Source organism: Astatotilapia calliptera, chromosome 17, assembly GCF_900246225.1.
Source record: "Astatotilapia calliptera chromosome 17, fAstCal1.2, whole genome shotgun sequence".
Taxonomy (NCBI): domain Eukaryota; kingdom Metazoa; phylum Chordata; class Actinopteri; order Cichliformes; family Cichlidae; genus Astatotilapia; species Astatotilapia calliptera.
This window is the reverse complement of record NC_039318.1, coordinates 17,228,798-17,254,338: the sequence shown is the minus strand read 5'-3', so window position 1 is coordinate 17,254,338 and position 25,541 is coordinate 17,228,798. Positions and strand designations below refer to the sequence as shown.

The following is a 25,541-nucleotide window of genomic DNA, read 5'->3' as shown; positions in this document are numbered from 1 at the left end:
ACAAAAAAACCCCAAAAACCTAATGTCTTTTTCATTTTTAAACAGGCTGCCACCTCAGGAGGATAAAATAACTGCAGATGGTGAAATATGTATAAAAAACGTAATTAAAAAAAAGAGAGAGATTTCCTGCCTTTTCCTCGAGGTATAAAGGGAACGTGTCCACCTGTGAAAGACCTCCCTGCAGTATGAAATCACCTGCTGCACTCTCACCTGTCTCTTTAAATTAAACCCGCTTTATAACACAAAGGAACCAAAGGGGGGAAAAAAGGATATTTTTTCCTCTTTTATTATGAAATAGTGCTACAATGTACATTGCATGTCCTCCTGACTGTCTGATGATGTGCTCTGGTTTGTAATGCTGGGGGATAAACCTGATAAAAGAGAGTGGGTTAAAGATATCGCCAGGTTTCAGAGAGGTGCGACACAGTGGGAAATAATTATCCATCCTGAAAGGTGATCACTTCCTGTGTTAAAATCTGGTTTCTCTTAAAAGCTTCTGGAGACAAAAATAGTCGATTCTTAAGACTGAGCAGAAACATGAGTCACTCAATCAGATGGACACTTTGCAGTGCTTGTGTCTGTGTATCGAGTCTGTGGTCCACTTCACAGACCAGCCAAATCAAACTGATGGAAAAGTGTGAAATTCAAAAAAAAAAAAAATAACGATAATGAGGTAAAGAAGGAACAAAAATATGAAAAAAATAAAAGGATGAAGTCTGTTCAGAGAGGAGGACAGGAGCCAGGATGTCCTCCCCGTTCAGTGTGTGCCGGTGGAAAAACCTAATGGGGTCAGGAGGGCCAATGGCAGGCAGGCAGTAGGAGAGACAGCCAATCAGAAGGCCTGCTGGGCAGGATTGTAGTTGAAGGTGGAGGGAACGTGAGGTCGCTCTTCTAGTTTGTCATATTCCAGATGAAATTCCTGAAAACGAGGAGGAAAGTGGTAAATTGTCATCGACTGTACACAGCGTTCATCATATTCTGTGTTTACTTTCAAAATGAAATTTTAGCTTTGGATTTAATGGGATACAAATGCATATTTTTATTTGATCCAATCACATTTTACTATTAAAACAGTTAGCTTTTTTTTCCAGAATATAATTGTTCTCAAATGTAGACTTGTTCAATAAAATCAAACAGAAGTTCTGAACCTCATTTCAAGCAGATCTACAGATCCAGGACAAACAACAAACATTCCTCGCAGAGATGAAGTCTCAAAAATACTTCAGTAATGATCAGTTCATCAGATCTCTGTATGTTGTTCCTCCCTTGGAGGGGAAAAAAGTAGTAGAACCTTCTTCTTCACTTAGTTTTTCACCTGAGGAGCTCTTTTAGAGGCTGAGACACGGATAGCAGCAGAAGGAGCTGCCCTTACCACCACACAGCTGTACGAATGCAGTCTTTAGTACTGAGTGTTCAAACACTCGGACCAGTTTCATGAAATCAAGATCTGAGAACTGTCAACCTGATCAAATGTAGGCAACACATCCTGGTGCTGATTTAAAGTGTGCGTGTGTGTGTGTGTGTGTGTTCGTTCACCTTGGCCACCTTCCTCCAGTTGAGGCAGTCGAAGAAGTAGTAGGTCCCTCTCTCATAGGCGTTGGTCTTCAGTGTGGGCTCCATCCCCGGAGCTCGAGTGATCCAAACCCGCTCCTCTTTATGATACCTCCAGTCCCTGTTAAACCTGGACACGCACACACACGCGGAAATGATCGCTTTAAACATCTTGTACACCATCATAAACGCAGAGAGACATTTCAGACAGCCTGGGGTTCTTTTGGATGCTTTAATCTTTATTTGTAATGAAGATTAAAACATTTTAAAAAGATGAGAAGCTTCTGAAAAATAGATTCAATCATTAAAAAAAACATTTGCAGACTTATCTTAAAATGGAAGGATGTATTTTAGATCAGTATGGAAAAGTGGAGAGTTTGTTGGTGATGACAAGAAGCTGGTGAGCGGATTTCTTTAAAAAACTGATTGCACTGAACGCCAGCACAACAGGAAACTATGAAATCTTACTTTTATCTCAGTTTCAAGCAATTTTCTCATCCAAACATCAAAGTAATTTAGTTTCCACCCACGTGGTGACTGACTTAGTGTGATTAGGGTGCAGTAATGACCGGTCGCTCTTACAGTTCTACAGCAGCCAGCAGTTGTAGGAGGTCTCCTCCGTTCATATAGTAGAGATAAAACAGCAGATCTTCACCATACCGAGACAACTTGATAGCTGCTAACTGCACGTGAGAGAGAGACAGATTAATACGGACACATTTTTCAGGAGATCAGTCTCATAACAATCATGTAAAGGACCTTTGGGGTGTCTTGTGAAGGAGGTACCTTGTCCCTTATGTGGATATTGGTTAAATACTCTGAGGGGACGTGGAAGTCTGCAGGAAAAGAAAAGATAAAATCAACAAACAGGACAAAATGAAAAGCTTCATTAGAAAAACTGCACAACTGGTCTGCATGTAATTAATGCAATGAACAGGCGTAGAGCATTTTGATGTTATTTAAGCAACTAAAATTAAATAAATTTAAACTTCAGTAAATTCAGTCTCACATTATAAAAACTGATTGGAAAAAAAATCATGATGCATTAACTTGTTCAGACCACATGGAGGCAGAAAAATTCCAGATTTAAATTTCCTGCTGATGAAGGACTCAACGAGTCCTTATAAATATATATAAACGAGTTTGGCAAACACGCATTAAAAGCAAAGACTTTTTAAAATAAAACAGAATTAAGAATTAAAATCATTTAAAAACTGTTTGAATCAGCCATGATGATTGTCCTCTGTTGGCCACCAAAACTTTTAACATACAGCAAAAACCCTGAAGAAGAATCTGTGTTCAAGAGTTAAAATTTCCAACTTTGGTGAAAATTTGCTTCACTGCACAGCGTGAAAACCAAGAAGCAATCAGAATGGAAGAGCTCATCGATGCTGTCTGGGGGCGGCTGGAGCCAAGCGGTTCTTCACTGTCAAAGAAAAAGATCTAACTCAGTGAGGGCTAACAGTCAAACTTCAGGGAAAGCCGTGAAAATGCGTCCAGAAATCGAGAGGACTCCTCCTCGCCCTGCTGGCTGTTTGGAGTGAGCAGGTTTCGAATGAAGCTGGTTTCTTACGTACGACCACATCAATACACTGATGTCGTTCACATATCAGGTCAATTTTGCTTGTCTATTTTAATTCACTCTGCAGGCTGATCTGTCACTTTACTGCTGCACTGACACTGACAGAAATGCCTCTGAAGTCCCAAAAAGAGTCAGACGCTCAGAGTTTCTGAGCCTGTAGAGGTTCCAGCACCTCTCTAAAGTCAGAGTAAACTTAGCATCAGCCTTCACATTTTTCACAAAGTATCGTTTCTAATGGTGAGCAAATGGCTCTTCTACAGGTCTGTGAGAAAATGAACACTTTCATGCTGACTTCAAGGTCTCAGGCTACACCCACACTAGCCCGGATAGATTTGAAAATGGCGGTTGTGTCTAAAAAACGCTCTGCGTCCACACTATCGCTTTCAGTATCAGTCGTTTTCCCAGAGTTCATACACTGAACAAAAATATAAACGCAACACTTTTGTTTTTGCTCCCATTCCCCATGGGATGGACGTAGAGACCTAAAATTCATTCCAGATACACAATATAACCATCCCTCCCAAACAGTGGTCACAAATCAGTCCAAATGTGTGGTAGTGGGCACATCTGCTATATTGAGATAATCCATCCCACCTCACAGGTGTGCCACATCAGGATGCTGATCTGACATCATGAGTAGTGCACAGGTGTACCTCAGACTGCCCACAACAAAAGGCCACCCTGGAATGTGCAGTTTTGTCTCACAGCAAAATGCCACAGATGCCACAAGCAATGAGGGAGCGTGCAATTGGCATGCTGACAGCAGGAATGTCAACCAGATCTGTCACCCGTGCATTGAATGTTCATTTCTCAACCATAAGCCGTCTCCACAGGCGTTTCAGAGAATATGGCAGCACATCCAACCGGCCTCACAACCGCAGACCTCGTGTAACCACACCAGCCCAGGACCTCCACATCCAGCAGGTTCACCTCCAAGATCGTCTGAGACCAGCCACCCAGACAGCTGCTGGAACAATTGGTTTGCACAACCAAACAATTTCTGCACAAACTGTCAGAAACCGTCTCAGGGACGCTCAACTGCATGCCCGTCGTCCTCATCGGGGTCTTGACCTGACTCCAGCTCGTCGCCGTAACAGACTTGTGTGGGCAAATGCTCACATTCGATGGCGTCTGGCACGTTGGAGAGGTGTGCGCTTCACGGATGAATCATGGTTCACATTGTTCAGGGCAGATGGCAGCTGAGAATGTCCCAGTTCTTGCATGGCCAGCATACTCACCGGACATGTCACCCATTGAGCATGTTCGGGATGTGCTTGACCGGCGTATACGACAGCGTGTACCAGTTCCCACGAATATCCAACAACCTCGCACAGCCATTGAAGTGGAGTGGACCAACATTCCACAGGCCACAATTGACAATCTGATAGACTCCATGCAACGATGTGTTGCACTGCATGAGGCAAATGGTGGTCACACCAGATACTGACCGGTTCTGGGTCCCCAGACCCCCAATAGCGCAAAAAACTGCACATTCCAGGGTGGCCTTTTGTTGTGGGCAGTCTGAGGTACACCTGTGCACTACTCATGATGTCAGATCAGCATCCTGATGTGGCACACCTGTGAGGTGGGATGGATTATCTCAATATAGCAGATGTGCCCACTACCACACATTTGGACTGATTTGTGACCACTGTTTGGGAGGGATGGTTATATTGTGTATCTGGAATGAATTTTAGGTCTCTACGTCCATCCCATGGGGAATGGGAGCAAAAACAAAAGTGTTGCGTTTATATTTTTGTTCAGTGTATATAGACAGCGTCCATATTGAAACGGCAGAAAACTCTTACGTTCCAGTACTGCGCATGCGTGAAACGCAAGAAGATTCGACCTGCCTCATTTCTGTCTGCCGCTTATTTACTTTCCGGCTCTTTGAAATGTCGCGGCAAAATGTCGAGGAAAATCACAGAGTTTTTTAAATGGACTAACAATGAGGTGGAGTTGTTGCTGCGAGTAACACAAAAGTACAAAGTTGCAAAAGCAATTGAGAATTAAAGAATTTGAAGAAAAGTTATCTGAAGCATGTACAAACTGATATTAATCTTTAATTGATTAATTTTAATCTTTAATTAATCTTTAAAATCTTTAAAATTGAGAGCAAACAAAACAACTGCTGTATAATGCCCTCCGTTTAGTTTAATTGGCCACTTGACTGCATCACACCGTTTTCAAATCTCTGCGTTTTCGAGAGCATTTTTAAAACGCTGTGTTTTCCTCGAGCGAAAAACGCGGTCTCAATGTGGACAGGAGGCCAAAACGGGGAGAAAACAAAAACGCATTTAGTGTGGACATAGCCTCAGTCACTACTTCCAGGTTGGTGTTAAACTCACCTATATCCTGCGGTCGACATGGAGCCGATGCCCACGGAGATGCAAACTTAGGATAGAGATTCCTGACAGAGAGAGGGAGAGAGAGAGGGTCTGAGTGTGAGAACAGTGACAGGTCATTCAGCTGCTGCTGCGGCCATTCAAAAAAAAAAAAACTTTAAAGACGCCGCTCGTCTCCAACTATAAATCGCGTTTGCATGTGCGACTCGTACTCAGGCGAGTTGAGGTTGAGGCCAAGTGTGGTGAGGTCTGAGCCCAGCGCCAGGTGGACCATGCCGGGGTCGGTCTCCGCCGCCCGGATGAACGTCAGCAGGCCAATCATTCCAAACTGGTCTGTTACCATGCCACCAGGGATATTGGTCACTCGCCCTGGGACACAAAGACAACAGAGGATTACGGATTAGCTTAAAATCTCTCCTGCTTGTTTTTTTACCCAAACTCACTCAAAGATAAGAAAATCTCCGTCTAATGGTTTTGAGTTAATTAAATGAGACGAACAAAAGCAAAACAAAAAAAACAGTGCAAAGGAAGAGCTCCCTTTTAAGACAAAATCCACCTGCAGCATCAGGCTGAGGGTGGGGAAGCTATCTGCTGTGACAGACTGGGGATGATGAGGACGGAGGGGAAATAAGGAGGATGAAAGTGTTCGGGGGTTCTTTTAATACACAGATTAAATTCACATTAACGATTTTCAGTTCCGGCCTTTTTTAATTTGGTTAAACACGTCACAGCTGGGTATTCAGAAACCTATTAAACCCTTTCATAGCAACATAAAACTGCATTTGTTTGGCAGACTCATCATCTGATGACAACATTTATGATTTTACATGTTCCATTATAGTTTCAGCCGCTGAAACAAAAGTATTTCCCTACAGTAAGGACAAATTAAGCTTTTCTTATTTTATCTCGAGTCTGTGATAAACTAATAAAGCTCTTATGTCCCATTCATTTCCTTTCTCTTTAAATTCTCAAAGAGATGACTCTAAACATTTTCAGGGTTAACATTCAGAAACAAAGATCAGCTGATGTCTGGCTTTTGAGCGATTATCTGATTGAACTGTCTCACCGTCAGGAAGCACCTGAATCCCTTTCTTCTGCTGGTTGTTGTTGCTCGGTGCAGAGCTCTTATCGCCGGGGAACTTTGGACCATCTGAGTTAGAGGCTGGCTTTCCCGATGAGTTCAGATTCTGATTGGATGGAGACAGACGGGACAAATGAGGATGAGTTGGGAAGTTAAAGAAGCAGAAAGCGGATGACGGAGAGAGACAGAAATGTCACCGTTTTGCTGTCTTCGTTGGTGCTGGTGGGGTCTTTTGTTTGGTAGTTTGGCCCTGGGAGAGCTGGGAAATCTTCGTTGTGGATGGAGAAGTCCTGCGACTGCTCACTGGACGGCTTGGTTACCATGCCAACTGGAGAAAGTGACCAATTGCAGGACATTAACAAAACACACAACAGAAAGACACACTGATCAGCAGCAAATGTAAGACTTTTAAAGGTTTTTATTGAATATCTATTGTGTTTGACCAACGGTTGAAAATATTCAGTTTACTATAAAACAAGGAAGAAAATCCACTAAAATAAGCGTTCCGTATTTCTCATCACTGTCCCCCAGCATGCTTCAATTGAAGTTAAAGCAAATATTCTAACAGCTCCATAAATGGTTTTATTTTCTTTACATTTTATTGGCTGCTTGACTTTTGTAAAGTCTAGACCACTGCGTAGAATTAAAGGACAACTCTATATTAGACAAACGGACACAAACAGATAAATGTCCCTTCTGTATTACCGTAGGGAGCTCGACCGGTCAGCGGGTTGTGCAGTGGGGTGGGATTCGAACCTCCATCCCTCCGACTCCTGTCAGCTAATGCCGGGAAATCTGACAGGTCCAACCCCGTCACATTCTCACTGCCGTCTGAAACGAGTTCAGAGAGGTCACATTACAGCAGGTTGGGTAACAGCTGACAGATTTTTTAAAATTCTGATGTCACTCTGTTACCTGTGCCATTGAAGATGTTGTTGGATAGCGAGTTGTTCATGAAGCCTGGATTCCTGTTCACCCCGAACCCTGACATACTGACACACACACACACACACACAGGTTTTGCGTAAATTTCATACAGGTTTTTGCCATTATGAGCTCTTCCTCTCTATCATTTCAAATCATAAATAATCATAAACATTCCTGAACCCTCGTCTCCATCACACGGTCCAGATGTGCTGCTGAAAACCTTCCTTTCTAACAACACAGGTCAAAGGTCACATCCGGACCGCAGTGATGCGAGTTACCTGTTGATGGTAAACGGCTGCCGTGCTTGCTGCTGTTTGGGCATCCCGATGATGCTGGGTGACGACCGGCTGGGACTCCCCATACTGCCGCTCCTCCCTCCTCCACCTCCACGCTCTCCGCCTCCCATCCCACCTGACTGCCCCGTTGGACCCCCCACCTGCTGGTTGTGATTGAGCACACTCCGGCTGCTCATGGGCAGTATTCCCCTGCAGGAAGAAGTTTGTGGTTTGAAGAAGAAGCAGAGACACTGACAGAGAGTTCTTATAATGAGAGCACACAGTGTGAGGGGTACCTGCTGGGTGAGGGGGGCGTGTGCATCGAGCCGGCATTGGGCGTACTGGAGAGCTGACCGGCAGACTGGTTCAGCCCGCTGCGACTCAATGGAGGAGCTGCACTGCTGTTCATGCCTCGCATGGGAAACCCCAATGCACCTACAGAGAGAGCAAGCAGACAAGCGTGAAAAACGAGGTTGACTCTCCCACGTTTTCTCTGAGATAACATCACAGTAATGAGTCGACATTATTCAGCAGAAACAGGTCAGTGCCTGTCCGTCTTACTCTGCGGGCCGTACAGGCTGGCTCCGAGCTGTGACAGCTGACCCGTAGAGGAGGCAGAGGAAGACGCCAGCATCTGAGGAGGACAAACACACAATCACACAGATCAAAACACAGAAACACACACAGCAGCTGCAGATGCAGCAGCATGCTCTGTTACTGTCAACCACTCAGGTAAGCTGTGAAGGGCTCTGTGCTGCATCCCCGGGCAGTGAGGACAAAGTGAGGATGAATAGAAGAGGGCAGAGATGACAGGGAGACGAGCTGTGTGCTGTTTTTACAACAAGAGACTCATTTTTCTTTGTTTTTGCTCGAGTTGCTTCACACAGAGCTCTCACCCCCTTGGACAGCGGTATCAAATATAAGGCCTGGGGAGCAGGATTGGCCTGGCATAACCTGGCCTGGCCACTCAATGGGTTTGGAAAATGTGAAGGAGGGCTTAAATGTTTGCACTTTTAAATGTACTTTAATGCGCTTTTCCTGCTGATAGAAGCCTCCCCAACAGCCGTTCATACTAAATTAAAGTAATTAATTAATAAATAAACAACTAAATGACTGGAAAGTTTCTGTTTTTTCAATACTAAGTATAGAAATTTCAGATTTTTTTAAATGACATTTTAAAACTGACATTTTCTGGACAGTCTAGCCAATGAGCTACAAGAAGATTTTTTTTCTGTAATTTTACACATTTTCTTCCTAATAAGAATTATGCTGACAGATTTCTTTTATTTATTGCAGCATATTTCTTTATCATTTGGAAAAATTGAGACATACTTCTTTTTCTAGTGCATGAAGTACAACACCTGGAAAAAGTGACAAAAACGGCCCCAAGATATCATCTTATATTCAATACTGTGTACTTCCACTTGGATTTAGGGCATTTTTTTTTTAACATGAGGATACTGAATTTCACACATGTGAATGAAATGTAATGCCATGGGGCACTATGCCTTATGTACATGTGCAAGACCCATAAAACGCCTCTGAAGTTTCTTGACTGGCTGAGCATGTCCAAACCCTCAAATGCAGTTTTTGACAATAATTATAAACCGTAGGGCTGCTCAATTAATCAAATTTTAATCTCGATTACGATCTGGGCTTTCAACGATCATTAAAAATGACTGAGCCGATTATTAGCCCCTTCCTCGTGCTTTACTCTCGCGCTGCTCTGTGTGGCAAATCGAGCGGACCTCTCTGCATTTCGAACACGTGTCACAAGAGCAGCGGTCCCCAACCTTTTTTGCGCCACGGACCGGTTTATGCCCGACAATATTTTCATAGACCGGCCTTTAAGGTGTCGCGGATAAATACAACAAAATAAAACTAGTACCGGTACCGAAAAAAAAGAAAATTTATTCATAACACACGTGAAAAGACCAAGGAAAACCGAGTAAACGATAACAAAATAACGCTGAAAACCGATAAAAACCCTGAAAACTATACATTTCACACCTGAGCCTCAACTCTCACGGCCCGGTACCAAATGACTCACGGACCGGTACCAGTCCGAGGCCCGGGGGTTGGGGACCACTGATTAAGAGGACCCGAGGGAAGCTCAGAAAGCTAAGCAGAAGTTATTTGGAGAGGAGAGTGACTGCCGTTGGTTGAAAAGAGAGGTAAAAAAAGCTTCAGTGGTGTGGAAACATTATGGGTTCGCGGAGTCAGACGTGGATCAAGTAGACATAGTGTGTAAACTTTGCTACGGTGTCGTAGCTGCACCACAGAGCAACACTGCAAAGTTCACTAAACATAGATGTTTACATTTTTCATTTATTTTTTATATTGCAAACATTTGCACTGTTATCAGTATTTGCACACTATTTTATATTTTTTTGACAATCTTTAAAGTCATTATTCAATACATTGTTATTGTTAAATAAATATCGTCAAATAATCGAGATCTCAATTTCAGTGAAAATAATCACGATTATCATTTTTGCCATAATCGAGCAGACCTAATAAACCGTAATGATTGCTGAACGTGCAGGACTCACGTCTTTGTCCGCACGGTGAGGAGGGAACATGGACTGCTGGCTGTAGTAGAGACTGGAGTCGTCCGGGTAGTCACTCTCTATCCCTCCCTCCATAAACTTCTTCCGGTTAGCACCAAACATGCCGCGTGTCACCTAGGAGACAAGACGACAGGAAACAGTCAGACCAGTCATACCTGGACAGAAGTCATTCACTGTCATGGAACATTTCATGCTCTGAAACCAGAAACCTGCTTCTGAGCGTGCTCAGAGTCTCATTCAGGAACGACTTTTGCATGACTCACAAAACACAAAAAAAATTGAAATTCAATTTTTAAAAAGAAAAACAAAATTCATATAATATTTAGTCTCACTGCTTAATCTCAGGTTTACAGGCTGAGCTGCACTGCTCACGTTTAGATTTTTATGTAATTGTTTTAAGCTTGTTTTTAAAGATACTTCTTATCATTTTCTGCCAAAAACAAACAAATAACTGAACATTTTAATGTTTTTCAGCCTGATCCCAACTCCAACATCTGGATCAGGTTTCAGTATCTTCCCTGTGTGTTGTGCTGACAGCAGTGAAAAATCAATAAGCTACACTCCTCTCTGTGAGGTTTCCTTGATATAAATGTGTCTGTGAGCTGATGTTTACTGTTTCTCCTCTGAGTCGCACTGTGGTGGACCTCCTCACTCAGTGTGGCGCAGAGAGGCAATATTAATGCTGTGAACAACATGTTGTGTTACTGTCAGAGCAAAAAAATACAAACTTAAAAACATGTTTTAGCAGCTTCTCTGAACATTTTCAGCCATGATAACAGTTTAAGTGTTAAAGTAAGACCTTTTTTAGAAAGTATGTTGGTGCAGCAGGTGTGTAATAGCTGTGCTCACCTGCTGCCTCGCAGCAAAGTAAACAGAGAATAAGGCTGAACTGAGAGAGATACCCGATCCAGGCTTCTGAGGCCGATGTGTGATCCAAACAGATCAGTTGATCCCTGATCAGCAGTTTGGAGCCATTTAGCTGCTACTACATCAGCAGCATTTCTCTTCAGGTTTTAAATATTTGCTTTAACTGAAAGCTCAAAAGACACAGATGCTTGGGAGGCTTTTACTGCATCTATGGCAGGGTAACCTGTTATCAGAAACTGGATTAATACCATTTCCTTCTCTCGTCTCACTCTGTATGAGGATGTGAACTCACTTTTAGGCTAAATGCTAAGTTCTGGTTAAGCAGCATGCACCGAAAGTGACATTACAGGTGCTAGTGCACAGTGTAATATCATCCGGTCACACCCCTCTCAAATTCATGCACAGAGAGATCAGGTTACAAAGACGGAGATGTGACAAAAACACACCTAATCTGGGGAAACACCTGGTCAAAACACAAAGGTTTTAATGTCTGTGGCATGTAAAATGTTTTGAATAAACAAAATATCAGAGGTGTGATCTTACTTGATCAGAAACTTTCAGGGCAGCTAAAGCACTGCAGAAAAGGACTAGTACAAGTTTAAGCGTTGATGGTTCCTGATTTTATTCACAGTGAGAGCAGGGAAAGAAGAAACTGACTAAACCACTAATAAAAATTGAGTTGTTGAGTCTTGAGTGAAGCAGTTGCAGCTGTAGACTCTGATCTGAATTAAGACTGTCACCACAAACAAATCTGCAAAGCTGGACCCATTTTAAAAGATGAACCTAGGTTGAAAGCATCCAAACCAAAAAGGCTTAAAACTAAAACACTGACAAAGGTGTGTATCCCACCACAGCTCCTCATACTTCCCAGAATACGTTTTAATTACAAAGACAGAGGAAAGCTTCCACTGTTTAACAACTACAGAAAATCAACCGACTACACATCTTTAAGCCTCTGAACGCTTAGTTCTTTTAACTTTCAGAGTGAAAGAAGTCTGCTGGACGTTTCTGTTTTTTACAGTAAAAGCCTCCACTACTAAATCACTGATCAACAACCAGACTGGTGTGTTTGTGAGGACAAACTGCACATTAGCCAAAAGTAATATCAAAACATCACATCTCATAACATAAAGCACCAGCTAATCTCCATAATGTGTCAAACCTTCCACTAAAACACAAAGCGATGCTAACAGAGATAAGCGACGCCTCCTAAAGCAGGTGCAATCCCAGCTAACAACGGCTAGCTGAGATCCTGCTCGGTTCTGAGGTTTTATAACGAGTTAAAAACCTCACAAACTTTCCTTTTATCCCTGCAGCCGAAGCCCAGTCGTCTGCCTGTCTTGTCTGTCTCGTTTCTAAGCGGCGCTGAAGGCGCAGCAGTGTCGCAAAAACGGCTAATGTTAGCTTAGAGCGCTAAGGCTAGCGCTGCTAGTGTGTCTGATTAGCGTTAACTCCAATATTAGAATTTCCTGACAGAACTAAATGAGCCGGCTTGTCCCGCCGTGTGCTGCTATTTGACTGCAGGTCTCCAGGAAACAGCAGTTATCAGCAAGCGTTATCTCTTTAGCGTTAATAATGTGTCAGACGCTACAGCTATCTAGCTGAGCAACGCACACAGGCTAGCAGCTTCTGTCATAGGAATACATGGGGCTGTTAGCATAGAAGCTAAGCTAGCTGTTGCATTTATGTGAACGTAGAAAAGCATCTAATTGGAAACCCGGAGGTCGTTAAATTACGGTTTAACGACTCGGTAACACCGGGATAGACGCTGCTGTACGGACAGAAAATGGGGCTGAGAGGAGAACTGCGGGCAGGTGTGCTTTTGTCCGTGTTTGGGCCTGCTGCGCCTCCGCTGTTAGTTCCCCAAAACAACAACAAAAAGCACCGAAACCGGGCCGCGCCGTTCAGAGCCGTACTGTTCCCGACTGCGCCCTTCACCAGCTGGGTCTTTGCAGCGAGCACACAAACTCGGGTTCATTTAAAGGACCCTCAGACCCGAAACTCCCGAAAAAAGATTTTAAAGCAATAAAAAAGGAGCTCACCGCATCAATCCTTCTTCCCCGCTACAATCCAAGATGGCCGACATCTCACTGCCAATCAGGAGGATGTTGGGAAGGCTCCATCACTCTACTCTGTTCTACTCCACTCAACTCTACTGTCAGACACCAGGGCCTTCTCTTTAAGAGAAGATAAAGTTCAACTTCTGTTATGTTCACTTTAACCCGATTACTCTTATGTTCCTCTTCCTCTTCTGTTCCACTCCATGTGAAGTTGAATCAGAAATATCAACTTCACAGTGCACATGTGGCTGCTCTGCAGTGGATTATTTATGCATCAAAGGAGCTTGCAAAGAACACAGACATTATTTATGAATGTTTGCTACCCTAACTTTTCATTTTTTATTTTAATAACACAAAGTATCTATTGACTTTGTTAATATTAAAAAAGTAACAACATTTTCTTACTTTTATCATAATTGTTATTCCTACAGGGGTTTGTTCATATTAAATAAAAATATTCATCCATACATTTTCTTTTACTTATGGGTCTGGGCCACAGAGGCCATCCTACGATTGCAAGTGGACTTCAAAAAAGAAGTACAAAGTTGTCCACAAAGCTGGACCCAGGTACAGAGATCAGCCAGTCATACTGAGCTCTTGCTTCACCACAAAAAAACCCCAGAATAACTCCCCCTAGACCCGAAGATGCCAAGACGCTTAAACTCCTCCACTTAGAGAAGCAATTTGTCCATGACCCAGAGTGTGTGCTCCACCCTTAAGCTTGTTGGAGAGGTGCTCCACCCTTGGAGATGCTCATCCAGCTTCTTCACCCTCAGTGGTCAACATATGCCGGGGTGAGTTGGAATTCATCATTCACTGAAGGAAACAGAACTAACAATACCACTGATCAGGAGAACCTTTGAACATAATGTCCTTCAGTTACAATTATCTTATATCGATCAACCTTAAGACATTTTTGTGTTTTCATGTGATTATTTTTCAAAGTAAAAGCAAAAAAAAAAGAAAAAAAATGCTGATGTACATGTGGACTGAAGCCTCCTAATGTAAATACACAGGCAGAAAAAAACCAAAAAAAAATCATCCTTATTTTTATTTATTTCTAATTTTTGTGCGAATGTTTATTGTCAGTGCTGTATCAAACAGTTTTTATTTGGCTCTAGTTTATTGTAATAACCTTGGTCTTCGTATCCTTTTTACATTGTATGAGTATACAATGTAAATATAATCTTACAACCTAGTGTATTTTTCGAAGTCCTTTGTGTTTCACATTTCCCTGAGATCTTGTTTGTCACAGAGTGGACTACGTTTTTGTTTCTGATTGGACCATCCCGCTGAAGCGCAAGCTGGCCAATGAGCGATCAGGAAGAGGCCGATGGCGTCGATATAAAGTGAGACTCTGCTGTTACACAGTAGCCTGTTTCTCCTCGGCAAACGGAAAAAGATTTAAACATGTCTGGACGTGGTGGCAAAAGCGGCAAAGCGAGAGCTAAGGCAAAGTCTCGCTCCTCACGAGCCGGGCTTCAGTTCCCTGTCGGTCGTGTTCACAGGCTGTTGAGGAAGGGGAACTACGCAGAGCGCGTTGGTGCTGGAGCACCAGTGTATCTAGCGGCTGTGCTCGAGTATCTGACCGCTGAGATTCTAGAACTAGCAGGAAACGCTGCCCGCGACAACAAGAAGACCAGGATCATTCCCCGTCATCTGCAGCTGGCTGTCCGTAACGATGAAGAGCTGAATAAGCTGTTGGGTGGAGTGACTATCGCTCAGGGTGGTGTGCTACCCAACATCCAGGCCGTGCTTCTTCCTAAGAAAACTGAGAAGGCGAAGTAAACCTCCAGTATTTCATAAAACGGCTCTTTTAAGAGCCACACCAACTTAAGAGTTATCCTCTAATCACAACCCCCGCGCTAACATTTACAATGTGAATTACAATCTATAACACACTGATTATTAATGTTGTCGTATAGAGTGTGTGCCATTTCACTGTGCAATATAAGCAAAAGAGGCATAGCTTAATGTGCAGGATGACCTGACGAGACCAGGAACTAAAGCGTTCCCATTTTAATAATTATACTTTTTTTTTTTTTTTTTTTTTTTTTTTTTTGTTGTTCCAAAATGATCACCTCAGATTCACCAAGTTGGCTGGCTGCATCGGTCGCGAACGAAATCGCTCTTAGAGCCAGATCTTTGACGTGAACGACGCGAGCCGGCTCCTCATCGCGAGCTGTGTTTTAGCACAGGGTCTATCATGTTGCCGAGCACAAAGCACTCGAATGTGATGAGCTTTCAATTGTGTTATTTAATTGATCTCGGTAGCTCTGTTTTGGAAGTTCAGTTAACGCTAGAAATGTGTTTTGGAGTTTGTACTGTTTTGTCTCTTCGGTCCACAGCATATATTTATATATCAACACATAAATAAAACCACGTATTTTATATTAGTAATTCCTTTTGTGCATAATTGTATATTGTTGTTAATAATAAATTAGAGCAACAAAACAACCTGAAGAGGCGGTTCAGAGCCGGCTCTTTTTAGTGAGCCGAGCCGAAAGAGCCGGTTCTCTAAAAAGAGCCAGAAACCCCATCACTAGCATCTATAAACTGTTTAAGCACAGCTCCCAGTGTTACAACAGAGTAGCTATCTCCAATTTCAGTCTAAATCAATTCACAACCAGTAACTCAATGACGTAGTGCACCGAGAGCAGATGTTTGCTTTCCCAACCCGGAAATGCGACTAGCCTGTGAGAAGCTGAAGTTGGGCCAATACTTGGCTGTTCTCAATCACGTCCGCAAGTCGCCTTTAAATTACGGGGCTGGCTGCTCGTTCTCCAGTAGTGTTTCTACACGGCTTCGAGAAAATGAGTGGACGCGGAAAAGGAGGCAAAGGACTCGGAAAAGGAGGCGCTAAGCGTCACCGGAAAGTTCTTCGTGATAACATCCAAGGTATCACCAAGCCCGCTATCCGCCGTCTGGCCCGCCGTGGCGGTGTGAAGCGTATTTCCGGTCTAATCTACGAGGAGACCCGTGGTGTGCTCAAGGTGTTCCTCGAGAACGTGATCCGTGACGCTGTTACCTACACTGAGCACGCGAAGAGGAAGACTGTGACCGCCATGGACGTGGTGTACGCTCTGAAGAGGCAGGGTCGCACTCTGTATGGTTTCGGAGGTTAAATCCACAGCTCGACTCTACAACACAACGGCTCTTTTAAGAGCCACACACTTCACTTTAAGAGCTTTGTTCTACAATCTTGTTGTTTTTGTCATAATTTGGAAGGAAGTCCTGAAAATATTAGTAACTACCTGCCAGTATTCCCCCACTGACTTCTGAAGCAATAGTATGTTGTAACTTCACAAACTATTACCGACTCACATTCCCAACATATTACAGTGACTTAATCTTTCTATAGGCTATAAGATTAAGGTGTTTCTAATGTGTGCTTCACAAAATTACAATAACTGACATAACCACAAACTGAACTTCAGAGGTTACAGACCTATTCAATACCACTGTTTATTAAAACTCACCTATAGCAGGAGTGTGAACACTCATAGACCAAACGATAGATTTCACTAATTTTTTTTTTTTTGGTTTATTTGTAAATGTCTTCTTGCCAGAAATTCGCTTATAGCAGAAGTGCTTATTTAATAGGGTTTTTTCTTTTCTTTTTTTTTTTTCTTTTTTTAAAGATAACCAACCCACCTTTGGTCTAGTACATGGTGGACATGAGTGGATGGAGCTCTAAGAAGCTTTTGAAACTTCTTCCTGCTGTCTGCCTGAAATATCATTTTCACCAATCATATCAATGTAACAATTCTGATGTGTGATCTTTCTTTCTCCACAGGCTTACTCAGCCTACAATCCTGACATAACCTTCATACAAGGAACACTATCAAAGATATGTTTTAGTACCCAGATTTTATGGACTTGAAATGCAGCATGTCTGTTTAAACTGCAAACAAAGTATCAAAGGGAACTGTAAATGATCTGTGATGAAATGACCCACATCGCAATCAAGAAGTTTTGTCAGGTTGTCTACGTTCAATTGACGTGCTTCCAGGTTAAAAAATAAATTAAAAACATTTTAAAAAAGCTCCTTTGAAGGAGCAGATCAGAATTACAGAAAATACACCACACACAAAGTGTGTTTGCATGTAGCACACAGCTGTGGCTCGCTGTCGGTCTAAATCAAGCCTATTCAAATGGAGGCCCGCGGGCCAAATGCGGCCCAGAAGCAACCTGCCTGTGGTCCTGGCAGAAACACAGAGAAAACACAAAAAATTAATTAATTTTTAAAAAAATTAAAAATTCCTACAGCGTAGTGTAGACTGTGAATGCAACACTCTTAGTAGCCTAGCAATATTTAACCCACAATGCACCGTGATGTAAACATATTAAAAAATCATCGTAATATATGATGCGACAACAGCATGTCTTTCTCACTCCAAAAGCGCAAAATTGACAATGAAAACTGTCGGTTTAACCCTGCCCGGACTGACAAATACTTATTCGTTTTACCGAGTTTAATAATCTTACAACCGGAGTTGTACTACCATGGTGAGGGTCCTGTACAGCCCAAGAGAGAGCTGCAGCATCTTCCCTTCGTGTTTGCTTCTTGGCGAAGAAGAAAAGGCCTTTCACAGATTCTGAAACAGTGAAATAGTGCATGCTGGCCGTGGTGGATGCGGTGAAAAGTGAGTGTGACATCTGCTATTAAAAACGTACCCCTGTAGGACAGTTCAAATATTCGTAGAGTTGAAGTTCTGGCGTCAGACGAGTTTGAAATGCTGTTCGATGACCTGAAGAAAACTGATGTAATGTCTATAGCAGGAGATCAGACAGAACTGATAATGCACAGTTATGCGTATATGTCCGTTTTTTTGGATGGGAAATTGCTCGGTTTACTACCGTTAGAGGGACACACAGCTGGCGAAATGATGTTTGAGAAGATTTAAGCTCTTTTTGAGGAAAATGGTCTGGATATGAAGCGTGTCTGTATACTTGTGACTGATGGGGCTCCATCCATGGCAGGAAAATGGTCAGCGAAATATTTACTTTAATTTTAAAGGGAATTATCAAAATGTTTTTTGTTATTATTATTATTTCAAATGTGCAAAAAATAGTTTAGTTATAGCTCCTTTTTTTGGTGTGCATTTGTCAGAGGTCACCACCAGATTTACAGGGGAAAAGGAATAAAATAAATACTTGTTTTTCAGTACAGTTGTGTGGGTTTGAAATTGATCATGATCTGCTGCTTACTGGCTTCAAAAAAAATATCTGGCCCAGATAAATTCCTCGGTTTGAAAATCTGGCCCAACTAACTTCGTAGTTGAATAGGCATGGTCTAAATGAATCTCAGACCTAAATGAGAGTTTGTAGTGATTTATAATTATTATTATAAGTCTGAACCTCTTTAATCTACTCAGCTGTCTTGTTTTTACGTTTTAGTGCAACTACTTTAAGGAACAGACAATGTTTATGCTCTTACTACACAGATTTCTGTTTTTACAGCAAGTTTATAAAAAGAAAAGTCTAATAACTTTACAATTTAAGTCAGTCAGATTTTTATTCATGTAGTAAAACAGCTAAATGTGTTGCACACACTGAGACTACCGTAACAGGGCTGTCCCACTTCAGTTCTAGTGTGAATATGAGTTTGACACCTATGGATTAAAGATTTAGTTTAATTACTTTAAGCAAGTGTAGTTGGTTGAGGACAGTCGCGGGATTTTATTTAGCTTTCTCAGTCTTCTTGGCCTGGATGTTGGGCAGCACACCACCCTGAGCAATTGTCACTCAGCCCAGCAGCTTGTTCAGCTCTTCGTCGTTGCGGATGGCCAGCTGCAGGTAGCGGGGACGATCCTGGCGTGGGTGTAGGTTTGGCATTGGTGGGGACGGATGATTCAACCACCGAACCCTGCCCTGCTTTTGTCTTTGCTTCTTGATAAAAAGAGGAGAAATATACTTGCCTACATATGCTGTTCTACATGCTTTTAAACCATTTAAAATTACAATTCATAGTTTTATATGTGAATTATATAATGTCAAATTACTATTAAACAAATGACTAAGAATTTTAGACTTTAGTTTACTTCAGCCATATTTCATATAAATCAGGTATCATACAAAAATAAAAAAAGCTTCATTTTTGTAACTGAAGTCAGTGATTTCCACGTTCATGCCGACTGTAGTTTCTGGTATAGAAAGAGCATGAAGATTAAAGTGTGACTATAATATTGATGTAATAGTAAGAAAGGAGCGAGCTCTTGGTGGGAGGGAGGTGGCTCTGAAAAGAGCCGTTGTTTGTAGGTGAGCGAGTAGCTTAAGCTCTCTCTCCGCGGATGCGGCGAGCCAGCTGGATGTCTTTGGGCATGATGGTGACCCGCTTGGCGTGGATGGCGCACAGGTTTGTGTCCTCGAAGAGACCGACCAGGTAAGCCTCACTGGCCTCTTGCAGAGCCATAACGGCAGAGCTCTGGAAGCGTAAGTCGGTCTTGAAGTCCTGAGCGATCTCGCGGACCAGGCGCTGGAAGGGCAGCTTGCGGATGAGCAGCTCGGTGGATTTCTGGTAACGGCGGATCTCGCGCAGAGCCACGGTACCGGGCCTGTAACGGTGAGGCTTCTTGACGCCTCCGGTGGCCGGGGCGCTCTTACGGGCAGCCTTGGTGGCGAGCTGCTTCCTGGGGGCTTTGCCGCCAGTAGACTTGCGAGCGGTCTGTTTGGTTCTTGCCATTGTTTCTCACTTTTCTTCTTCTGTGATACGAGCAGATTTTGTAGCAAACAGAAGAGACTCGCTGCTCTTAAAGTGTGTGCCTGGCTGTGACGCGGTGCCGCTCCGGCTCGTGATTGGTGAGGGGCTCCACGTGGTGCTCAGCACCGTTCAGAGGAGCACCGCCCCGCCTCGGTGTGTGCTGCTCATTGGAGAAAAGTGCATTGAAATTGCGCGCTGCCGCAAGCCTCTCTGCGATTGGTGCGTGACGAAGCTGCGCGCGCTCTGCGGAAATATAAGCGAGGCTTTGAGCCGATCAGGCCACATTTCTTTTGAGTGTTGATACTACGAAGAGAAGAACCTGTCAAAATGAGTGGACGCGGAAAGACTGGAATATTTGGAAAACCCGTGCCAAAGGAGTGTTAGAACAAAAGATGATAAGTAGTGATGTGGTGAGTAAACATATCATTACAGACCTTCGGAGAAGACGAACAATGGACCTGAAACTTGGGAAAGTTTTCCCCTGGAACGAATTAAAACTGTAAGTCTTGTGAGCGTTGTGTGGACTCAGATGCTAGATTTTCCTCCTTGTTTCTCCCTTTTGTATGTGCTCAAGGTTTTGTATATGTAATTGTATGTGTATGTGCATTTTATATGTAAAATTGTTTACTTTAAATAAAGTTTTTTAAAAAAAAAAAAAAGAAAGACTGGAGGCAAAGCCAGAGCTAAGGCCAAGACTCGTTCATCTCGTGCCGGGCTTCAGTTCCCCGTGGGTCGTGTCCACAGACTGCTACGCAAAGGCAACTATGCGGAGCGTGTGGGAGCCGGTGCGCCCGTTTACCTGGCAGCTGTGCTCGAGTACCTGACCGCTGAGATCCTGGAGCTGGCTGGCAACGCGGCCCGCGACAACAAGAAGACTCGCATCATCCCACGTCACCTGCAGCTGGCTGTGCGCAACGACGAAGAGCTTAACAAGCTCCTGGGGGGAGTCACCATCGCTCAAGGTGGCGTGCTGCCCAACATCCAGGCTGTGCTGCTGCCCAAGAAGACCGAGAAGCCCGCCAAGGCCAAGTAAACGCAAAGCGCTCCGTTTCAACAAAAAAAAGGCTCTTTTAAGAGCCACACACTTCTCTCTGAGCAAACTTCCTTCTTGATGCGTTATTAACAACTTGTGTACTTGGAAATTTACAGACATGCACCTTTATTTATTTTGAAATGTATATTAACTCATGCCATCTTTCACAGTAAGGGACTCAAGTGCACCTTAAAAACTACATTTTTAATTGAAACTGTCAGTTTGCTTTATTGTCATCAGGCAAGAATAAAAAGTTAAAGCTCAAATTTTAACATTACATCCCAAAATAAAACTAAAAGAAATTTGCAGTGTCTCTCACTGTGTGATTAAGGCCTGTGCCTTGTTCAACCTCAGTGTGCTCCTATAGCTTAATAATTTGAGGTCAATTTGAAGCTAATCATTAGTGATATCCTAACTATGACTGTAAACATGCATCATGGTTCACTCGCTTGATAATAAAAGCAGATTTTAAGCTCATGGAAACACAAATGCAATAGTAAATCATAACGCAGAACATGATGAGTGGGACAGGTGGAGTTCTTTGGTGCTGCAGGAACTATCCAGGTACAGAGGGAGGAAAATGTGGAGCTGTTTGCAACATGTTCAGCACTGCTGCTGAATTTGGGACATTTTGCAAAGTCTGTGTCTATTGTGAGTACAACAATGATTACAATACAATGTACTTAGGTTTGCTTAGATAATAGGGGGCAGCTGGAGATCAGAGGAACAGAAAATGATTCGTAAGTGTTGATTTTGTTAGAATGACTTTGTCAACCCCTGTTTTAAGGACAATAGTGGATTTGTGTGCTCGAAGCATTTCATGCGACCTTAAAGCTCTCAAGAAGGACATTGAGTTGCTGAACCCTGACCTCTAACGTGCCAAATCAGTAGGTTTATCTATAAACTTTGGCGTGTCTCTGTATGGAGGAAAGAATTTATTGACAGTGGGGGTCTGCCTTTTGTAAAATGAGAGTTACAGTTACTAGCCTGGGGAGAGGACAACCCCCACAACAATAGAATTAGTGGAAAACTACTGAGGGGGACACAGGGCAGCCGCGGACTCTTCTTCAGCTGGGATATCAAAAGGATCGGTGAGGTCAAGAAGAAGTAAACCTCAACACTATATTTTTGAAATAATGGGTTTCCTCGCATCCTTAACCCTACAGAACTCAATTTGTTCAAATGTACATGAATCAAATTGGTTATGAAATTAGTAATGAAATAAATACATGGTAAAATAAATAGCTGTCTGGGTTCAGCTTGGAGTAAAATGTGTGTCCTTAAAATCACCGAATATCAATTCAGCTGGCCTAGATTTAGTCAGGTAAGGTTGTTGAGTAAAGCATTTCAAGTGGATTATATTGGCTAGGTATCAATAAACTATACATTGTACTTCCACTAAAACAGCCAGTGTAGGCTTACAAAAAATAAAAATATAAGTGAAACATATCTCATATATAGATAATAACATGCATCTATAAATGTAATATTTTCTGTCATATTTGTTGTTTTTTAATAGAATATTTTAAAATGTAGGTGATAACTTTTAAAGGTGTATTTCTTGTATGATAGTGTCTCATAGTAAAACAAGAAGTGGTGTGATGTCTTGTACTATGAAGGTATGGTTGTAAATATTGAGTTAACATCAAAATTATAGCAACAGTGCTGATGTTGACTAGATGTTGTATTAAAAGTATATTATTCTAGATTAACTTGAATACTCACATAGTAATGGAGGTCTCAACATACTGCAGTCCCTCTGGCTGAACCAATACAAAATGGTTATTGGAAACACACAACACATAGTACTGTATGAGTTATGGTAAATAAAGTAAAGAGGTTTTAGTATGCAGGTTAACTTGAATACTCACCTTACTCAGTGTTGGGGGATACGTATTTTCTTCAAGAGGTCGGTTTTTTCTGCAACTCTGTCTATGATCAAGTCATTGTCAAGGGAGATGAGGATGTCTTTCTCTGTAGTCATAAGCATGAATGCTTCCAGGTGTTCTTGTGACTGTGTGCTTCTTATTCTACTTTTTATGTGTTTGAGAACAGAGAAACTTCTCTTACATGCTACCTGTGTCACAGGCAGAGTAAGAAGGTACCTGTATCCCCAGCCAAGAATATGATAAGCATCTGTGAAGAGGTTGTATCGTTTCAGAATCTGATAACAACAGACTGGGCATTCCTTACAAGATTTGCACTGTTTGTTTAGTACATCTGTGTTCTCTTCTTCGTCATCATCACAGCCAACCCCTACCATCCTGACCTTGTACTCTTCAAGTGCAGACATTTTAAGCCGTGGCCACTGAGACACTTTAACTCAGACTGCAAGTTTCTTTCCTTTTTTTTACTTGCAGCTGCGTTTTGCATCGTTTCTTTCCATCGTCTTTGCCTCCTACTCCACTTCTTCTACTCCTTGCCTGGCGGCCACAGCCAATGCAGCTGGCATCCAACTTAGAGGTGCAGTGGGGAAAAAAATACCGGTAGGTGTTGAAAGCATGCGTGGAGAGTGGTGGGCTGGCCCGCCGGCCTTCCTGGAGTACCGGCCATTCTGTGATTCTCCAGAATCCACAGATGGCCAGTCCGCCGCTGGTGGTGAGTGTGAGGAAGGGGCTCTTGTGTGTTGCTGTGGTGGCTCTGAGAAGAGCCGTTGTTGTGTGAGAGTGGTGGCAGCTCACTACTTCGTGGCTGCTGTGGCCGCTGCTGCGGGCTTCTTGGCCTTCTTGGGCAACTTCTTAGCGTCTGCGGGCTTCTTGGCTGCTACTGCCTTCTTGGGCTTTTTGGCAGCTGCTGCCGGTTTCTTGGCTTTGGCCGCGGCGGGCTTCTTGGCTTTGGGAGCGGCTTTCTTTGCGGGTTTCTTGGCTTTGCTCTCAGTAGCCTTCTTGTTCATCTTGAAGGATCTGGAGGCCCTGGTGCCCTTGGTCTGCACCAGAGTGCCCTTCGCCACCAGGCTCTCGATGGCAGTCTTGACACGGGCCTTGTTCTTGTACACATCGTAGCCTCCGGCACCCAGAGCCTTCTTGAGAGCAGCTGCGGACACACCGCTGCGCTCCTTGGAAGCGGCCACGGTTTTCACAATCAGCTCGCCCACGCTGGGGTCAACTTTCTTGGGCTTGGAATCCTCCAGCCGTTCAAGAGGATTCTGCTTTCTTCCGCCAACTGAAAAATGTAAAATGTAAACACAGATTTTTGTCTAAGATAAGTAAAATGCTGCACAATACCTCCGACCAACTCCATCATGTGCTGACCAGTCATAGGAGTTTAGTGAGAGACTGAGATTACCAAAATTCACCTCTGAACACCACAAGAAATCATTCCTACCTACTTCCTGTACAACTCATCCATCTTATGCACAGCACTTACTACAATAGTTGGATTATATAAAGGCAGATAGAAAGGGAAAGGTGGCTACAGAGCCAACAAATTAGGAATCAGATTGAAGATAACTTTGATGGAAATTCCTCTTTGGTCATAGCTAGAAAAGCTGGATGCGAAGGACACAGCAGAGCCTGACTGTGGCATAGGCAGTATAGGCAAATGCTAAAGGTGCCATCTGGAAGCGCAAGTCTGTATTGAAGTCCTGCGCGATCTCACGGACCAGGTGCTGGAAGGGCAGCTTGCGGATGAGCAGCTCGGTTGATTTCTGGTAACGGCGGATCTCCCTCAGAGCCACGGTACCGGGCCTGTAGCGGTGAGGCTTCTTCACACCGCCAGTGGCCGGCGCGCTCTTACGTGCAGCTTTGGTGGCGAGCGGCTTCCTGGGAGCCTTTCCTCTGGTGGATTTACGGGCAGTTTGCTTCGTTCTGGCCATCTTGGTTTGTGAAAAGAACGTTATACAGTGTACTGCAGAGATGCCCCTTTATCCGGTCGTAAAGTCTGACAAACTAGCCGTGTCTGGACCTAAACTCCGCTGCAGGTCCATATATCAAACATCACTATGGCATTACTGAGAGTTGAAAAACTGTCTAAAGTCTTTCATCTGTAATAAAATGATCAGCGTTCTGCTCTACCAGGTGTAACAATTGAGTTTAACATCCAGGCATCCATGAAAACGGAATTTATGATATTTAATGGAGTTAGAAGTTAGCAGGAAGTTAGCTCGCTAGCTTCTATCTAAATACAATATAGCATGTCCTGACTGCGGGGTTTTGGAAACAAATTAAAACGTACAGCTCTGTTATCACTTCCAACATAAATGAAGACAGAAAACTAAACAGCAGTGATGTTTGTAGGGTTACTGAAGTTTGGCTAGCTGGTATATAATGATGTGCTACGTGACTGCTAGCGACACAGCTATGTTAGCATAATATAAACAAGCTAACTTTTTTCCACTCGATAAAAGTTAACGTGAGTGTTCTCGGTGGTCAGGAACAAATGTAATCGCATGGCAGGATGCTGTAAAGGACCAAACTTCAGCCAGGAGAACAACTGAGTTAAGATATTCATTGTGTGTATTCATGTTGTACAGTGTTTAACTGCATTATGGTTACTGTGGTTTAACAGAGACAGTATTTTAGTTGCCACCACAAGGAGGCACTGTTTCA

General features: G+C 43.1%; 6 protein-coding genes across 7 annotated transcripts; 3 read left to right on the top strand and 3 right to left on the bottom strand.

Moving 5' to 3' along the window:
- Positions 1-270: 270 nt before the first annotated feature.
- On the bottom strand, positions 271-13,463 carry LOC113009210 (CCR4-NOT transcription complex subunit 2-like). 2 transcript variants are annotated; one of them, XM_026147399.1, is made up of 15 exons: positions 13,241-13,463; positions 10,314-10,445; positions 8,323-8,395; positions 8,058-8,196; positions 7,765-7,971; positions 7,475-7,551; positions 7,265-7,390; positions 6,757-6,887; positions 6,545-6,665; positions 5,691-5,847; positions 5,482-5,543; positions 2,311-2,387; positions 2,134-2,234; positions 1,537-1,681; positions 271-919 (listed from the first exon to the last, which is right to left on the bottom strand). In XM_026147399.1, exons 2-15 carry the CDS (start codon positions 10,431-10,433, stop codon positions 833-835), a joined length of 1,623 nt encoding a protein of 540 aa, XP_026003184.1. In that variant the 5' UTR covers positions 10,434-10,445; positions 13,241-13,463; the 3' UTR covers positions 271-832. The 2 variants fall into 2 exon arrangements, with proteins under 2 accessions (XP_026003184.1, XP_026003185.1); XM_026147400.1 differs by having other exon boundaries at positions 2,338-2,387.
- A 1,155-nt stretch (positions 13,464-14,618) lies between these two features.
- LOC113009689 (histone H2A-like) lies at positions 14,619-15,247 on the top strand. The gene has a single exon (XM_026148149.1). The coding sequence runs from the start codon at positions 14,669-14,671 to the stop codon at positions 15,044-15,046; it is 378 nt and encodes a 125-aa protein (XP_026003934.1). The 5' UTR covers positions 14,619-14,668; the 3' UTR covers positions 15,047-15,247.
- Positions 15,248-16,022: 775 nt separating this feature from the next.
- LOC113008838 (histone H4) lies at positions 16,023-16,433 on the top strand. Its single transcript, XM_026146668.1, has one exon. It carries the CDS (start codon positions 16,072-16,074, stop codon positions 16,381-16,383), a length of 312 nt encoding a protein of 103 aa, XP_026002453.1. The 5' UTR covers positions 16,023-16,071; the 3' UTR covers positions 16,384-16,433.
- A 3,050-nt stretch (positions 16,434-19,483) lies between these two features.
- LOC113008834 (histone H3) lies at positions 19,484-19,996 on the bottom strand. Its single transcript, XM_026146663.1, has one exon. It carries the CDS (start codon positions 19,941-19,943, stop codon positions 19,533-19,535), a length of 411 nt encoding a protein of 136 aa, XP_026002448.1. The 5' UTR covers positions 19,944-19,996; the 3' UTR covers positions 19,484-19,532.
- Positions 19,997-20,157: 161 nt separating this feature from the next.
- Positions 20,158-21,036, top strand: LOC113008835 (histone H2A-like). The gene is made up of 2 exons (XM_026146665.1): positions 20,158-20,301; positions 20,621-21,036. The coding sequence occupies exons 1-2, from the start codon at positions 20,289-20,291 to the stop codon at positions 20,992-20,994; spliced, it is 387 nt and encodes a 128-aa protein (XP_026002450.1). The 5' UTR covers positions 20,158-20,288; the 3' UTR covers positions 20,995-21,036.
- A 2,624-nt stretch (positions 21,037-23,660) lies between these two features.
- On the bottom strand, positions 23,661-24,919 carry LOC113008832 (histone H1-like). Its single transcript, XM_026146661.1, has 2 exons — positions 24,737-24,919; positions 23,661-24,109 (listed from the first exon to the last, which is right to left on the bottom strand). The coding sequence occupies exons 1-2, from the start codon at positions 24,806-24,808 to the stop codon at positions 23,675-23,677; spliced, it is 507 nt and encodes a 168-aa protein (XP_026002446.1). The 5' UTR covers positions 24,809-24,919; the 3' UTR covers positions 23,661-23,674.
- Positions 24,920-25,541: the final 622 nt, after the last annotated feature.

Coding starts and splice junctions, on each gene's coding strand:
- LOC113008834 (XM_026146663.1), bottom strand. CDS start 19,943: ATGGCAAGAACCAAACAGACCGCTCGCAAGTCTACTGGCGGCAAAGCC.
- LOC113008832 (XM_026146661.1), bottom strand. CDS start 24,808: ATGGCCAGAACGAAGCAAACTGCCCGTAAATCCACCAGAGGAAAGGCT. Junction 24,110..24,736: donor GGAAGCCGCTCGCCACCAAA/GCTGCACGTAAG, acceptor GAGGATTCCAAG/CCCAAGAAAGTTGACCCCAG.
- LOC113009689 (XM_026148149.1), top strand. CDS start 14,669: ATGTCTGGACGTGGTGGCAAAAGCGGCAAAGCGAGAGCTAAGGCAAAG.
- LOC113008838 (XM_026146668.1), top strand. CDS start 16,072: ATGAGTGGACGCGGAAAAGGAGGCAAAGGACTCGGAAAAGGAGGCGCT.
- LOC113009210 (XM_026147399.1), bottom strand. CDS start 10,433: ATGTTTGGTGCTAACCGGAAGAAGTTTATGGAGGGAGGGATAGAGAGT. Junction 6,888..7,264: donor GACCGGTCGAGCTCCCTACG/GTAATACAGAAG, acceptor CACTTTCTCCAG/TTGGCATGGTAACCAAGCCG. Junction 920..1,536: donor ACTGGAGGAAGGTGGCCAAG/GTGAACGAACAC, acceptor CCTCGTTTTCAG/GAATTTCATCTGGAATATGA.